This window comes from Solanum dulcamara, chromosome 12 (assembly GCF_947179165.1).
Source record: "Solanum dulcamara chromosome 12, daSolDulc1.2, whole genome shotgun sequence".
Classification (NCBI taxonomy): domain Eukaryota; kingdom Viridiplantae; phylum Streptophyta; class Magnoliopsida; order Solanales; family Solanaceae; genus Solanum; species Solanum dulcamara.
Genome location: NC_077248.1, coordinates 48,179,479 through 48,197,643, shown reverse-complemented (window position 1 = coordinate 48,197,643; position 18,165 = coordinate 48,179,479). Strand labels below are relative to the sequence as shown.

The window sequence follows — 18,165 nt, the reverse complement described above, 5'->3', positions numbered from 1 at the left end:
GGGAAAAGTCTAAAATGCCCTAAAAAAACTAATTTTCGACTAGGAACCTTCCCAGGTCTGCGTCGCAGACCTGTCGTAACCAACTCGGCCAGAAAATTGTCCTTAGGTCCGCGATGCGGTCCTGTCGTGGACCATACTATTTTGTGATTTCTTCGAAAATCTTTTTTCCATTTTACGGGTCCTAAAAATCTATCGAGACCATTTTCCGATCAGATTTTGACCCCCTGATCAATATTCCAAACTCGGATTTTCCAAAAAGATTAAGGATAATGCGTTACATGAGTGACCTATTTCCAAGGGATACTTAAGGTGTGTATATCTATCTATCTATATATATATTTATATTTATTTTTTTTAAAATTTTGAGGGAAGTTATAGGTGATTAGACAGGACATGGCGCAGTGACAACTTACCGAGGACATAACCTTAGATAGAAGGGTGTGGAGGACCCACATTAGGGTAGAAGGCTAGTACATAGTCTCTTTATTCTTTCTTATTAGTAGGCGCATTAGCGCACTATAATTTCTTATGCTCTGATTTCTGTTATAATCTATTACTCTCTGTACTTTAATTATTTTATTTTAACTGTGTCGTTTTCGTTATTTACTTTCCTATATTATTTTGAACTTTTTAGCCTTATCTGACCTTTTTTTATGCTTTTATTGAACCGAGGGTCTTTCAAAAATAGCCATCCTACCTTGGTAGGAGTAAGGTCCGCGTACACTTTTTACCCTCCACAAACCCCACATTGTAGAATTTCACTGGGTTATTGTTGTTGTTGTTATTCAAGATTTTTGAAAATTATTGGAGAAGTCGTATATTATTTTTTTGAAAGTATTTTCTTATTGGTTAAACCAAAAATCGAACCGTTAAAAAGCAAAAACTGATAAAGCAAAAATTGATAACAAATATTTTATTAGTTTGTTTATCGATTTAGCGTATTTAAAAATCAAAAGTTGATAAACCGAACCGATAATACTTAAAATTGAACCGAACCGATCAATACACACCCCTAACTTTAACCCATGGAGTCCCAAGGTTCTTCTCAAATTCTCTTATGAATTCTTCTACGAAAAGCCCTAGTTTGCATGAATTTGCATTAGGTCTTTTTAATTATGATTTATTTTATGATTATTGATTAGATTATGCATAATTCACATCATATTGCATGATTTCAAGTTGAATTTCAATGACCCATGCTATATGTTACTTCAAGTATGTTTTCAAGGAACTATGATCATAGATTCCAAGCGATTTCAATGAACGCTTTATGATTGACTACCAAGGTTTATGAATGACTCATGAAAGATTTATATGTGATGTTTCAATATTGTTTTATGCAATAAATTATAGTGTGAAAGGTAGTTCTCACACAATCATGTTAAAGAGGTGAAAAAACATTCTCAGTAACTCATGAATTCTTATGAATCAATCATGTTAATAAGCTATTCTTATGATTATGTTATGATGAGGATTGATATCTTTTATTGTCTTTCCTAATGATGTTAATGACTATGTTTTCATGAATTCTGATGGGATAATGACTAAGCACCGAGAGGACTTTAAGATGGGATTCGGTCCGGTAGCCAAGTAGCTACCCAAGGGAATTCTAGTAGCAACGTTTTGTCCCTAACTATGTTGTCCGCGTAGGTTTATGATACCAATATTACCAAGCTAGTGGATCCATATATAACTCATGATTATGATGTTCTCACGGAGTCTACCTTGGAAAAGTAGCCTCTCTCTTCTCGATATTGGAATTACATTAGATTCTATATTATAGCTCGCATGGTCTTATATGTTGGTTAAAGATTCTATCCACATCAAGATATATGAAAAGATATAAAGTTTTCATGATGATGTTTCAATATATTGACCATATAATTATAATGTTTTTAAGTTTTTCAAGATTTTACTCATGTTTTTTCCATGAATTCTCATATTTTGATTTCTAGGGTTCATGGTGTAAAATATGAGTATTTTCAATTATATTTCTAAATGATATTATCTATATGAATTATGTATGGGCTGATATAAAGTTTATGATCATGCATGTTTCCAAGTAAATTTCATGATTTTTAAGTCAATTGATCATGCATTCATGTCATACCCTTATTCCAAGTTCAAGTTGTGGTCATGAGTTTTCAAGTTATGAATTATGACTATGTAATTCCATTATGATCATAAATTATAAGTATGTTTCAAGGTATGAATTGCATGCAAATTATGAAGTAAGGTGACTTAGGGTCCTATGTGGTGATCTAAGACCTAACGATATGAAGTATGCAAAAATGATTGTAATGATGAAAGGACAATTCTCACATTACAGGTGTGTTATGAAAATGAGCTATTCTATGATTTCAAGCATATGATCATGACTATGATATATGAAATTATGATCTTATGTTATGTATATATTCCGTGGGATTTGACTTAGCACTGAGTGGACTTGAGGTGGGGGCCCTACCAAAAGCCTTAGTAGCAGCCTCATGTCCCATAAACTACGTGCCACCATAGGTTGCCTTTATGACCTAGATAGTGGATCCACAAATAGCACATGTTCATGGTTAGGAGTCTACCTTGGCAAAGTAGCCTCCTCCTTCTCGATGTGGGTATCATCAGATTCTATGTTATAGCTCGCATGGTCTTATTGTCAGTTATGGTTCATATCCTATATATGTATGATTTCTTAAGTATGTTATGATTTTGAACTTATGCTTTTAAATGCTTTGGTCACCATGATTTTCTCATGACTTTATGTATTCCATCTTATCATATGATTTACTTGACCTTTGCATTCCATGATTTACGTTGCATGTCATGCCCTCATACTTAGTACATTCCAACATACTAATGCATACTTTTTGCCTACATTATCTCATAATGTAGGGGTTGAGGTTGAAGATATCTATCATCCACGTAACTAGTAGGTGTTCCTATTTGAAGGTGTTGTGGTGAGTTCTCATTGACTGAGGACTAGTTTTAAGTTGGTTACTGTTTTTTCTTCTTTTAAAAGACTTGTGTTTATATCACAAATTTGAGGGTAAGCTAGGGACATGTCTTAGCCCACGTCCATACTCATGTTTAAAGGCATCTAGTTGGACATATGTTTGAGTCTATGTTGTCATAAAATATTTTCAGATTTCTATTTATAGTTTAGACTCTATTATGATATTTCCGCTTTTATATTTTACCTTATCTATGCTTATGGTATGTGTAAGAGGCTTGGTTGGAGCCCTTCGGGGTTTCGATCACCGTGTTACGACTAGACCCTAGGTCAGATCGTGACATCACCTCTATCAAATATTTCTTCGGCTTACCCCTACCTCTTCTGAAACCATCCAGGGCCAACCTCTCACACCTCCGCACTAGGGCATTTGTGTCTCTCCTCTTCACATGCCCAAACCATCTTAGTCGCATTTCCCGCATCTTGTTTTCCACCGAGGCCACTCCTACCTTGTCCCGAATAGCCTCATTTCTAATTCTATCGCTCTTGGTATGCCCATACATCCATCTCAACATTCTCATCTCGGTAACTTTTATTTTTTGAATGTGAGAGACCTCAACTGGCCAACACTCTACCCCATATAACATAGCTGGTCTAACCACCACTTTATAGAACTTGCCCTTAAGTTGTGGTGGCACCTTCTTGTTACATAGCACACCGGAAGTGAGTTTCCATTTCATCCACCCAGCCCCAATACGATGTGTGACATCATCGTCAATCTCCCCGCTTCCTTGCATGATAGACCCAAGGTACTTGAAACTACTTTTCTTTTGGATGGCCTGGTCACCCAGCATAACTTCAGCGCCAACCTCCTGAGGTGTCTCACTGAACTTGCACTTTAAGTACTCTATCTTGGTCCTACTCAGCTTAAACTTTTTAGACTCCAAGGTATGTCTCTAATCCTCCAGCTTAGCGTTAACTCCGCTACGAGTCTTATCGATTAGGACTATGTCGTCCGCAGAAAGTATACACTATGACACCTCACCTTGAATTTATCGTGTCAGTTCATCCATCACCATGAAAAATAAAAATGGACTAAGAGCTGATCCTTGATGCAACCCCATCACAACTGGAAAGTGCTTTGAGTCCCCACCTACTGTCCTTACCCTAGTTTTGGCACCCTCATACATGTCTTTGATCACCCTAATGTACGCCACAGGTACACATTTAGCCTCCAAATATCTCCATAGTATCTCTCGTGGAACTTTATCATAGGCCTTTTCAAGGCCGATGAACATTACTGAAAAAGAAAAAAAAGCTTTTAAAGAAAAATATTCAAATGCTCATCAGATTTAACCCCAATTAGGATAAAATAATCTCCTAATTATTTACCAGCGAACTCAAATATTTTTGAAAAGGTGGGTACGGAGAAAAGGAGAAATCAAAAAAGGGAGAAGAAGCGAAATAAAAAAAGAGAGAAATCAAACTCACAATTCACAACCCTAGCCGTTGCCTAACTCTTGCCGTCGTCGTTGCAACTTGTAAACTGTAGCTGCAATTGTTCTTAGTTTTATAGGTTTTGAGTTTTGATGTTGTAAAGTTAAAGCGGCAAAGCCTATAGGGTAAACACAATGTGAACTGTGAAGTAGTGTGAAGTATGAATTGTGTAGGGCACATATAGTATGATATAGCGATTATATATTTATATTAATATTTTTTATTTGATATTTGTGCATGAGTAAAAATTAACATAGTAAATTATTATAATCTTAATGGGTTATTGATTTACCCAATAACCCAATATTAAAAAACTAATATCGAACCGATAACCCAATAATTATTTTTTATAAAATCATTAATTAATCGTTAACCCAATAGCAATAAACTGATAACACTTTTTTCGATTCGATTTATCGGTCAGTTCAATTTTTGCACACCCCTAATGAAAGAACTAATTGATGAATTCCCACATACCTTAGATCTTAGAAGCCCTAAATTGCAATGAATTGAAGTCTTGACCTTAATTTTTTTTGAATTGCTTGAGGAAGAATAAGACTTTTGAAAGAGAACTTTAGAGAGAGGATTTGGGATTTGAGTGTTAGGGTGAGAATGAGAGAGTTAGGAGGGCTTAGGGTAGTTACTATGATAGAATAAATCCCTAAACACTGTCCACATTCATTAATGAAACCATAGGGAAAAAACCGAAATACTCCTATATTAACTGAGTTCGGGCCCCTGCACGAAGGGCTCACCACGGTGAGTGAAGCCTACCACGGCCCATGGCGGTGGTCGTAGTAAGGAGGCTCAGCTTGGGGTGGAGGGGTCTTGAGAGGTTAGGTTCACGATTGGCTTCACGCTCCGTGGTGAGCATCACAAGTCGTGGAGCCCTCCGTGGTCCTTGAAGGACGACTTAGTGCCAAAAAACTGTGATTTTCATCTTAAACCCCATTTCTCGACCTTTTAATTTTTGTGGTCTTACACCCTCATTAGATTGGGCTATTCTTAACTCCTACGCGGACCTGTTCCACAACTTTCGTTACAAAAATATTATTATTCTTCGCGATGCGGATGCATCGATTACCCTACTGTCTCCCGATTCCGTTCAGAGCCAAATATAGTTGCCCAGGTCCGTGACACAAATATTAGGTAGACCCTCATGTATTGCCCTGAATTCACTCCAAATTTCTCAAGTTTTCTCTTGGTTCTCGGAATTGATCTAAGTTAGAATAGTACGAGGTGTTACAAGTAGCTATAAACCGATAAAAGAGCGTTCTTACTTTGTATACACCCTCATAATAATACCCAGTACACTTTATAAAAATAGTACCTCGCTGTCACAATACCCCCATAGAAATACCACGAAATTGGTGGGGCGAACTATGCCAAAATGACGAGCTCACAATGTAGAGTAACTTTCTAGAAGCTTCTCAGATAAGATCAGTAAGATCTAAGTAGTATTTGATGGATTTTGGAGGAATTTTCTCTCTATTTAGAGACTTGGAATGTGAAAATTAAGAAGAAAATAAAGGTGGTTGAATACATAAAGTTCCACCGACCTTGGCCCACCTCACGTGCCTGTTTGCATCGTCGCAAAAATGCGAATATCTCTCTACTCTAAAATTGTATGAACAAACAATTTGATGTGTGGAAACTAGACTTGTACATCCTTCGATTTGATATATTGTGGGCCCTTAACTCCTTATAGATTGGAGAAAACCTCTGACACATTTGACCCAAATTTTAGAGAAACTTTTAAAATGAATTTGCGATAACTTTCATTTTTCAACTTGGTTGACTTCAAAACTTAAAATACGATCATTGAACAATTCAAATGAGTCATACCACCTCATTCTTAATATATTAATCATCCTTCATCATGCCACGATGGTGTGGGTTAATTTAGACTATTCGAAAGACGAGGTATTACATGTATCATATTTTCGAATCGGATAAATTATATGAAAATGAGATTTTTAATTCACCTAATAAGAAAATAACACTCATTAAATAATTCTTAAAAATAAAATAAATTGGATTGTTAATTTCAAGAGAATAAATTAGTCAAACAAGTGAATTGGAAGAATATTTTTAACAAAATAGGTGAATAAAAAATATATTTTTAGACCTTTTACATATAATACAATATTTCTAGACCTTTTATCTGTTGAAACAACAATTTTTCCTTGCGGGGTGGGCAGAACGAGGTGAAATCCTTGTGGGTTTATATGGTTTGCCCCGCAACAGCCCCACCCTGCCCCGATAGCCCATCACTTCCTCCGTTCATAAAATCCCGAATTTCAAAATTTTCGAACTGTCATTGTTTCAAATGGACGCTCTCTCATCGCACTTGACGGCGCCGGGCCGATCCCGGAGTTCACAATCTCCATCACCCTCACATTCTGCGTCGGCCTCGGCAACCTCGTCGATCTACAAGCGCAAGATGGCATCTGATGACCACGCGCCACCCTTCCCGTCCTCTTTCTCTGACACGCGCGACGGCGCTCTCACCTCCAACGATGACTTAGAGAGTATCAGCGCCCGTGGAGGCGGTGCTGATTCCGACTCTGAAGATGACTCCGAAGAGGTCGGAGACGATGACGAGGAAGATTATGATGCTTCTTCCATGCGCAATTTCACTGCCTCGCGGTTGGAGACTAGTGCGGCTATGGTACCCTCAGGGAGGAATACCAAGCTTAAGAGTGATAATTCAGTGAAAATTGAGTCGTCCGAGATAGTGAAAGAAGGTGGCACTGTTTGTTCCGGTAATGTTGCGCCACCTACCGCTACTGGTTCTGTTTCAGGGGCGGTGGTGAAGGATGAGAGTATGAAGAATATTTTTACTGACAATTTACAGACTAGTGGTGCTTATACTGCAAGGGAAGAGAGCTTAAAGAGGGAGGTAATAGTTTTAAGTTATGACGAACTTTTTTTCCAACGGAGGTAATATTTGTTATGGTGGAAAATGTTTTCTGAAAAATGAGTTATTTAAGTAAAATAGTTTTCAAACACGGTAAAATGATATTTTCCACGGAAAATTGAAGTATATGAGTATCTTTAAGTGGCTTCTATGTCCTGTTTGTTGAATTGCGAAATGATGCGTGCCTTTTTCTTTAGTACACATTGAGCAGATCGAATGCAAAGGATGCATTCTGCTTGAGATAATGCGAATAGCTCTTGAAGATTATTTGTTATGAACAAGAAACTAGAAAACTAAATTTAGACATCAACCCTTTTGGAACTCTCCGAAGGGATTTGTATGTGTACCCAACGTTAAAAGGTTTATGACCAATTGCAGTTTCAAGAATTTCGCCTTTCCACTAGACTAAAAGAAGACGGTTCCCCTACCTATAACTTTCCCTAATTTTATTGACTTCCTTTTATTTTCCACACCTAGTGTCTTTGAAGTTATATTGCTTCGTATTTCCTTGGTGTTTTTTTTTTGTTTTTTTGATAATGTAAGGTATTTCCTAGGTATTACTTTGTTGTTCTTCCAGTTCAGCTGAGAGGGAGAGGTTCAGTCACATACTTTAATAAATCATGAATTATGTCCTCTCTTGTTCTAACGTTATGCTAAAGTGGCTACTACCTCCGGTGGTTGTTTCTAAAATTATGCACATGTATTTTTGTTCAACTGTACTGTTTGCTATTTTATGATTTGTGATTTTTTTTATTACATGTATCGTTTTCTTCTTGGCATACATGATTGATGTCCTTATCTATTTGGTCCCACTTGGACTTTGACATTGCAAGTCAAGATGGGTACTAGCTCACCTTCAACTTTCTGCTTGAACTAACTTGAGATGTGAAAGAACCCAATATTCCCTGGTTTTCTGTAAACTGGAGAAAATTAACTTGTTGAAAAGGAAACAAATTGAAAAGAAAAGTAAAGCGACGGAAGAAAGAAAAAAGAGTAATTTTTGTACTGAGTAGTGAGTAATGTACATGAGTAAATTCAAATATTGGTTTAGCAACGAGAAAACAAACTATAAAGAAAAAGGTCAAGTGGGTTACATCAAATTGGACAATACAATATCTTCAATTCCCTTGACAAGAAATACAAATTATAAAAAAACATAGCTAATTAGAGACTGCATAAACAAAGGGTGATATTACTATCATGGAGATGGTGGTGTTGAGGAAGGAGCCACGTGATTTAAAAAGATGTCAATTTCTATCATGGAATAAAATGATTAGATCTTTCTAACTAACTCTAGGTGATGGACTAAAGCAAATTGTGCTATCCTGGTGGTAAGTGTTAAAGCAATGGACTTGACTTAATTCCAAAAGCAAACTCATGATGAGAGGATGCTCAAGACTGTGAGGAGACTGTTGAAGAGTCCCACATTGGATGAAAAAGGGATGGGAGGTCTCCTAATATGGTCTTGGCAATTCTTCTATCTTGAACTAACTTTGGGGTTGAGTTTGATCCAATATTCATTTCTTTACAGGGTATCATAGCAGGATCCATCTCAATTCTTATTTCTCGATGTTTGGCGCCTATATTAAGTTGCTCACACTCGAGATGTCTAGCCTTGGGTGTAAGGTGGGGTGTTGAAGAGTCCCACATCGAATGAAAAAGGGATGGGTGGTCTCTTTATATGGCCTTGGACGATCCTTCCTTCTAGAACTAGCTCTTTGGGTTGAGTTAGGCCCAAGATCTATATCTTTACTATAAGAATTGGATTGGGAGAGATATTCTATTAAGTTCTCTTTCATTTTAGGGACTGCTTGTTCGTTATAAGTTGAGGTTATTAATAGGATTGACGTTCCAAATTTTTGCAATTGAAAATAAGAATAAAAAAAATCTTTGCAACTGCAAGTCTTATGGGCGTTATTGATAAAGTTTTGGCTTCCATAACTTGTAATTGGAATACGGATTGTCAACACATTCTAAATCTTTATTTGTAGACTTTTTTCATTCATTTACTATCAAAGTAAATTTTAACATTTTGCAGGAGGAATCAGGAAGACTCAAGTTTGTATGTGTTTCAAATGATGGTGTTGATGAGCATATGATTTGGTATTGATATTTATCTTATGTTGTTACATGTAATGTTCAAGCATGCGATCTATCTTGGCTACCAATAATTGCTATATGTTCTTTCCAGGTTAATAGGATTGAAGAATATATTTGCAAGGCAACTCCCAAACATGCCTAAGGAATATATTGTTCGTCTTGTGATGGACAGGTGTGGATCTTGAATGTTCTTTTAGTATTCAGATCATTTTATTTCTCTTGACGTGTCTAAGGCTATGTTTTGAAAATAACAGTATATGTGAATACTCTTTGCCAATTTTCTCTTTATGAAGAATTAAAATATGTATAGGTCTTCTGCTATGGAAGGTGGAGAGAGCGGGAGTGAAGGAGTTGAAGGAAAGGGAAAAAGAGAGGGAGTTAGCGACATAAGCAATAGCTCAAGAGATCAATTGGAGATAAAAATCGTCAGAGTTGTGGTTGAAAAAGGAGAATCAAATATTTAATCTTCTCATAAGGTAGCAATAGCAAATTAGAGCAAGAACTTTATAGAGTCAATAGAGGTGAATGCAATGGTTTTAAGGGTGAGGAGGTAGAAGGAGCAGTTGTGTATTTTATGAGCATTTGTGTAGGGAGGAGAGGTGAGTTGGAAACCTGAGATGGGAGAGGGTGTTAAATAAAATAGGAGAGGAAAAGAGGGAGTGATGAGGGCTATTGGGGAAGAGGGGGTGTACGAGGCAATGGAGATTGTGCTATAGACATGGCCCCTTCACCGGACTTTTCTCCAAAAATGGTAGCTCACAATTAAGGGAGTTGTGATGGAAGCCATAGTTGTATTTCAAGAAGCTGGAGAATAGGAATAAGCATTAATGCATCATTCATTACCATTGTGCTGAAAAGGTAGGGAGCAACGAACATCAAGGAGTATAGGCCTATTAGTGTGGACGGGAGCCTTTATAAGTTAGTTTTTGAGGTGCTCTCCAACAAACTAAAAAGGTATTGAACGATACACTGTCTGCCTCTTAGAACACACTTGTGGCATGGATCTTATGGAAAACAGAGTGGTCAACTCTAGAAGGATGAAGGGAGGCCGGGGATTCAATGTGAAAATTAGACATAGAGAAGGCCTACGACCATGGGAAGTGGGTATTCCTGGATTCATTGTGTGTAGTAGTGTTTTATCTCTAGATTCTTTTTGGTGTACTTATGAGGTCCCTATTTGTATAGAGGATTGGATCTCTTTTGTTGAGAACCATATTTTGGTGTAGGTTCTCTCTTTTGGTATATGACTTGTATACGGGGTTGTCCTCAATTATTTATAAAATTAATTACCCTATAAAAAAGAACAAGATGGAATTTGAGAGAAGTGAAGGAAATTCCTTTGATTAATGATAAAATGGCCTAAACGGCCATAACGTTACACTAAAAAAAAGAGAGAAGTGAAGCAAATGGATCAAATTTTGCATAAACGGGGGGAACTTCTTGATCCCGATGAATGAAAGTCTAGTGAATTCTTCAACAACTCTTGTGGCTTGCAACAGGGAGACCCGTTATCTCTATGTTATTCATTTAGTTGTGGAAGTTGAGAGAGAAATGATGGAATGAGATGTGTCAGTATGGCCAAAGCAACGTGAGGGCTGCATCTTCTATATTTGATGACACATTGCTGTTCTATGATGCATATGTGTCTCAATTGACATTCATTAGACACATTCTTATATGGTTTCAAGTGGTGTCAAAACTTAAGATCAATCTTAGGAAATGCAAAATCATACTAATGGGCGAGGCAAAAAATAGTGAATATTGAGTTCGTCGCACCGGGCTTGCCTAGTTTGGGTTACCTCTCTTGTGTGGTTTGCGAACTATTGCATAGGAGCGAGATGACAGGATGTTAGGTCTAGTAAGGAGACTTTTTGGATAATTTACTTCCACGAATAGACTGTTAGGCTAAGAAGAATAGGTTGGGGTTTATCCTGTGCGCACCCAAAGGGTAGCAGGGGTAGCGGTTGCGGATTTTCCTTTTCATCAAAAAAGAAACAGTAAATATTCAGCACAAGTACTGTAATGTAAGGTAGGAGCCCTATTTACTATCTACCTTGGCTTATTGTTGGGTGCCTCGATCACGGTGTTTTTGAGAGCGTGAAGCGACAAGACCTCGCTTCGCCTCACTTCATCAAAGTGAAGTGCAATTTTTAGAAGACAAAATAAATTTGCACAGAGACAATGTATATAAGCAAATGTTCAATTTAAAAATTAAAAAGTAGATATCACAAAATTCCCTGGGATAAGCAAAATCAAAACAAAAATATAAATAGATCAACATCCTATTCTTCTACAAGATTGTTAAAATACCTAATTCATCATCATCATTATATTTCTCATCATCTCCATCAGTTAGGTATAGACTACTATCTCCTTCTATTCCCCTCCTATGTGAACTTAAACTTGAATTACTGCCTCTTAAACCATAAATGACCTTCTATATTATTCTTAAAGATATGCACTTTTGTCCATGAAAGTGTCATGCCATGTTTAAGATCACAAGTTCTGCGCATGATAGTTGGTTCTACTGTGGAAAAGTCTGCTTCTTTTGGTCTGCTGGTCATGTATTGGTCATCCTTGTTGCCAAGAACATTTGAAAGAGGAAGAATGCTTGTATCTTATGTATGTGCTACATACATGAAGGTTTGACAAAGAGTTGAATCACTTATACTCGTATTTTCTGTATATGCTACATACATAGGAGATTTAGTGAAGACGTGAATCCTTGAGACATCACTCCAAGGTTGCACATCATTGTGGAGTAGAGTTTGGAACTTATTTGTTATTAAGTGGTAGTGCTGGCAACTGGGAGATTTTGTTTTAAGTTTTTGCAATTGGAAGGAAGAGGAGGAGGTTAGAGTCGCTCCTTTGATAATCTTATGGACAATGTAGAAAGGAATTATGGAGTTTCACCAAATAACCTTTTTATACTAAGAATTCAAGGATATTCTGTCAGAGTTGGGAGTAAAGTAAAGTATGTCGAGAACTACTTTGTGCATATCAGTGTGTCATGTTGTGTTTTGGGTGTAAAATTTTAGAGTACTAGCGATTCCTGATTATTGCAAATGATTGCTACTCTTTAGTCTTTATAGATAATAATATTTCTGTCTAGCCTTCTTTCTGTTTGTAAGCCATTTCTACTTGGGGGTCATTGACATGCCTTTATTAAGTTTTTGCTTTATCACAATAAAAAAGAAAAAGAAAATGCTCATGTAGTGTTTGTAAAGTATTCTTAGTCTCTTTTTCATTTCTGCTTGTTACAGAAACCATAAGTCTGTAATGGTCATCAGACGTAATCTGGTGGTTGGTGGTATAACATATCGTCCATATACCAGGTAATTGTCTTGTTCTTTTTATTATTCTACTCATACAGCTAGATGTTGGATTCGTTGTGTGATTCTTATTATTCAACAGAATATGCTTTTCCTGATTGTCAAAATGGTTTTCCACTTTGCTGCTTAAAATTAGTAATTAAATGCTGAACTTCTTTTCATCCAATCATTAGTGTTTTCATGTTGTCTCTTCCTTCAGGAGGTGGATTCATATTCATCAATATGCAGTTTATTTTACTCCCAGTTGCATTTATAACTACTTTTAGACGATTGATTAGTATTTTTTTTCTTTTGATAAGTGATGACTTGGCAATACTTACTGGACAGTTGCATAAAGTGGGTTTAAGTCCATTATATCTTATTGGATTTTGTGAGAAATATAGGAGAAATATTATTGAATTGTGTATCTACATTATTACACAGAGATCCTAGTTATAGACACTACAATGCAATCCTTTAACAAGTAGGTTACGATATACAATTCCTATTCTTATTCTAAGTAGGATCGTATATTCCTATTTCTATTATAACACTCCCCCTCAATCTAGCGCATACAAATTATATGCACCTAGCTTGTTACAGATGTAATTAATACGAGGACTGGTGAGGGCCTGAGTGAAGATATCTACAAGTTGATCTCTTGGCTTCACAAACTTTGGAACAATATCTCCTAAGAATATCTTTTCTCTGAAAAAGTGACAATCAATCTCAATGTGCTTAGTTTATTTGATGCGATATGAAGGGGCGCTTGATTATCACACAAGTTCCATCTGACCGATTTCGCCAAATTTTAGCTCTTTCGGCAACTGTTTGATCCAAACTAGCTCACAAGTTACTGCAACCATTGCTCGATATTCTGCTTCTGCACTAGATTGAGCAACCATACTTTGTTTCTTACTCTTCCACGACACCAAATTACCTCATACTAAAACACAATATCTGGATGTAGAACATCTATCAGAGGGTGATCCTACCCAATCAGTGTTTGTGTATCTAGTGATATGCTCATGGCCTTGATCCTCAAAGAGTAGTTTTTTACGAGGAGCTGACTTTATATATCACAGAATACAAACAACTGCATCCTAATGACTATTATAAGGAGTAATAAACTGACTTACAACACACAGGAAAAGAGATGTCAGGTCTAGTCACAGTGAGATAATTCAACTTTTCAACTAGTCGTCTATACCTTTTAGGAATACGGAGTGGCTTCCCCTGTCTTGGAAGGAGTTTAACATTCGGATCCATACGAGTGTCAATGGGTCTACATCCATCATTTGTTTCTCCTCAAGAATGTCTAAGGCATACTGGCGTTGAGAAATAACAATACTTGATCCAGACTAAGCAACTTCAATACCTAGAAAATATTTCAATCTGCCGAGGTCTTTATTTTGGAATTGCTTTTTAGAGATGTTGCTTCTAATTAGTGATACTATCTTGATCATTGCCAGTGATAACAATATTATCAACGTAAACAACCAAATAAATACACAGATTTGGTTGCAGAATGCCGATAAAACGTAGAGTGATCAGCTCCACTACGAGTCATGCCAAATGCCTAAATTACTGTGATGAACTTTCCAAATCAAGCTCGAGAAGATTGTTTCAGACATTAGAGTGACGTACTCATACAAGGCTACTAGACTCCCCTTGAGCAACAAAATCAGGTAGTTGCTCCATATTAACTTGTTCAAGATCACCATGCAGAAAAGCATTTTTAATGTCCAACTGATGAAGAGGCAAATGACAAATGGCAACCATAGATAGAAAAAGACGGACAAATGTTATTTTAGCCATCGGAGCAAAAGTATCACTATAATCAAGCCAAAATATTTGAGTATACCTTTTGGAAACAAGGCGAGGAGCCTTAAGCCAATCATCCTGACCTTCTGGATCAATTTTGATGCATAAATCCAACGGCAACCAACAATAGATTTACTTGCAGGAACGAAGACAAGCTCCCAAGTACGGCTCGTATATAAAGCATACATCTCATCAATCATAGACTTCCTCCATCCAGAATGAGAAATCGCTTCAATTGTAGTCCTAGGAATGGGAATAGAGGACAAAGATGATATAAAGGCATAATGGGGTGATTAGCGACGATGATAACTCAAGAAAGTATAATGTGAGTTAACATTTTGAGTGGATTCTATACCTTTTTGAAGTGCAATCAGTTGGCTAGGAGGAGGCAAGTCCATAGTAGGAGCAGGTTTGGCGCATGCCATGAATCATCTAGGACTATTGCTCGATGCGGATGACGACGATAAGTCAGGAATGGTGGAACTATAATTAGAGATGTAGAAGTAATCGTATATTCCTCAAAAGTCTGTACAAGTAAGATTTGAGGTATTGGTAAGAACTCAAAGACAGTAGGATGATCACTGGATGTATAGTAAGGTTGAGATTCAAAGAATGTGACATTGGCGACAGTGTTATCAAAAGTGAAAAGCGCAAAAAAGCTCCAAGGTTCGTTGGGGCTTTAAGTGCAACGCACAAATAAAGCGTGGGCTTTATTGAGAAAATTGCCCAAATGGAGGAAACATATAAATATATGTTTAGTCCAAGACTAATAATTATAAGCCTGAATAACAAATATATGGACAAAGAAATTGATTGTTTTTACGATAAAGTGAAATATCAATGGTTTAGCGTCGCCTCTTCAGGAAATGCTCATTCATAAGGAAAAGTATTTCAGAGCCTTGATGACGACAATGAAGCGTACATTAAGCGAGGCGAAGCGCTCAACATGTTTTGAGCCTTGCTTCAAGGCTTATGCGCGCTTCAAATGCACCTTTGATAACACTGATCAACGAACATAAGGTATCGATGTAGATCATGTGAATAGCAATGGTACCCTTTTTGAACTTGAGAGTAACCAAGAAAAACTCATTTGAGAGCATGAGGGGCTAATCTATCTTTTCCTAGAGCTAAGTTATAAACAACACATGTGCTCCCAAAGACACGAGGAGGTATAGAGTAGAGACATGACTCGGGAAAGAGCATTCTATTAATTTTATAAACAATTGGAACCTGATTTTGAATAGAAGATGAGGGCATTCTATTAATTTAATAACAAGATGCAAGGACTGCATCGCCCCAAAAATACAGCAGAACATGAGATTCAATGAGGAGTGCGAGCAGTTTCAATGAGATGCCTTTCTGCTACACCTTTCTGTTGAGGGGTGTACAGACAAGATGTTTGGTGAAGAATTCCTTGGTGAGTCATAAACTTTTGAAACGGGAAAGATAAGTATTCTAAGGCATTATCACTATGAAAAGTACAAAAAGAAACACTAAATTGATTTTGTATTTCAGCAAAGTAACTTTTGAATATAGAAATAACTCAGAACGATCTTTCATTAAGAAAATCCAAGTGCATCTTGAATAATCATTAATGAAAATAACGAAATAACGAAATCGTAAGGTTGAACTGACTCTATTAGGACCCCAAACATCAAAATGAGCTAATGAAAAAATAGACTTTGAACGACCCTCAGTACTATGTGAAAATGTAGCACGGGTGTGTTTCCCAAGTTGACATGACTCACAATCTATTATGAATAAACTAGACAAACTATGCACTATCTTTTGTAGCTTGGATAAACTCGAATGTCCCAAATGTTTGTGAATTAGGTCTAGAGAATCAGTAACAGAGCATGCTGTGAAGGAATTTGAAGAGTTAAGATAGTGAAGCCTTGTGATTAATGTCCTGTGCCAATCATCTGTTTCGTACTGTAGTCTTGCATGAGAAAAAAAATCATCAAAAAATGTTATGCCACAATGTAGGGCATGTGTCAAACGACTAACAAATGCCAAATTAGAAGGAGAACCAGGAACATAAAGAACATAGTCTAGAGTGACAGAAGATAGGCATTGTGCTTTTCCAACACCTTTTGGTTTTGTTTGGATCCTATTGGCTAAAGTAATAGAAGAAAAAGATTGTGAATAAACAATATCGGACAGAAGTGATTCGTTACCAAAGATATGATCAGAAGTGCCTGAGTCCATGATCCATGCTCCAAGAGTACTAGACTGTGAAACACAAGCAAAAGAATTACCCCCAATAGAAACATCAGGTTGAGCAATTGAAGCTACTTGTGGATACGTTTGCCTACTTGTTCGATACTGCATGAACTCATCATTTTCTGTATGAGCAATATGAGCATTATTGGATGGTCAATCAGGCTGAGCAACAGATGGTAATTGTGGAGATGTATGCTTACTTGCGTGAGATTTAATGAAATCTCAAAGAAGCCCACGTTCAAGGTATTACTCAATAAATACATATATATATCTTAAGATTGACTATTCTAGTACACAATCTCCAAGATGATTTTTTTGAAAAAAAAGAAGAGAATAGATCATCCATCACATATCCTAGTTTGACACCAAGCAACAAAACTCTTTCTCTAAAAGAATTTTCATAAATTCTTTTATAATAAGAGTTTGTCATTAACCAAATTTTTCAAAGGAACTCATTATATTTCTTTAGATCAATAGGATCATAGCTGGGTGGTGGACCATGCAAAATATAACGTATGTCACGAGGGTGTCCAAGTTTATGACAATAAGTATACTTGGATCGAAGTTTCCCAAATCGTCCTCGCCGATTCTCTATAGACTGGTATGTTTGTTTTTCTATGGTTTGAGATGGGAGAATAGAGGAGTCAACAGTGGGTGATTAAACTTCTTTGTGACTGGGAGGCGCAGTAAGACGAAGTAGACAAGAGAATAATACATCAATTATAGGAATTGTAGGACTAACTAAAATCTGGTGACACACTGAATCATGGTCCATATGGAGTCCAACAAGTGTAAGAACTAGAAACGACGTCTGTTTGTGCTCTTGTTGTTTTTCCACATTCGTAATGACTTGCATCAATGTTTCAAATTCTTCCATGACTGCTCAAACCTATCCTAAGTAGACATATCGAATTCTTATTTCTTTAAGTTGGTCACTCAAGATATCACATCATAGAAACGAGATATGTAATTAGTGTGTAAAGTACATGCCTTTTTCCAAACTAAATAACATGTCTAGAATGGACGAAATAGGGGCATCAATTTGGAATCAATAGAGCTCCATAAGAGACTACATAATTGAGCATCCACTTTCTCCCATTGTGCTTTGGCTTTTACACCTTCCTTAGTAGCCTTTGCCTTTTCATCTACCACACAAGCATTGTTAGTGATTTTGAACACCTTGACCCTTGCACCCCAACTCAACCGAGAAAGCCCAAGCTAAATAGTTTGAACTTCTCATTAATGGTTCTGAAGTGATTATAGGGCTTGGACTTCCAATCCTCGAATTTGTAGAGCCAAAAACATCATACCCAAAGGACATTTTCTTGAAATTTGACTTGAAA

At 36.8% G+C, this 18,165-nt stretch overlaps 1 protein-coding gene across 2 annotated transcripts in view; it reads left to right on the top strand.

Annotated features, from left to right (window-relative positions):
- Positions 1 to 6,654: 6,654 nt before the first annotated feature.
- Positions 6,655 to 18,165, top strand: part of LOC129876242 (histone acetyltransferase GCN5) — a 42,538-nt gene continuing 31,027 nt past the window's right edge. For both annotated transcript variants that reach the window (XM_055951618.1, XM_055951617.1), the window contains exons 1-4: positions 6,655 to 7,346; positions 9,403 to 9,467; positions 9,556 to 9,636; positions 12,728 to 12,799. In XM_055951618.1, the coding sequence (XP_055807593.1) occupies positions 6,774 to 7,346; positions 9,403 to 9,467; positions 9,556 to 9,636; positions 12,728 to 12,799 (791 nt within the window). In that variant the 5' untranslated portion in view covers positions 6,655 to 6,773. The remainder of the gene's footprint in view (positions 7,347 to 9,402; positions 9,468 to 9,555; positions 9,637 to 12,727; positions 12,800 to 18,165) is intronic.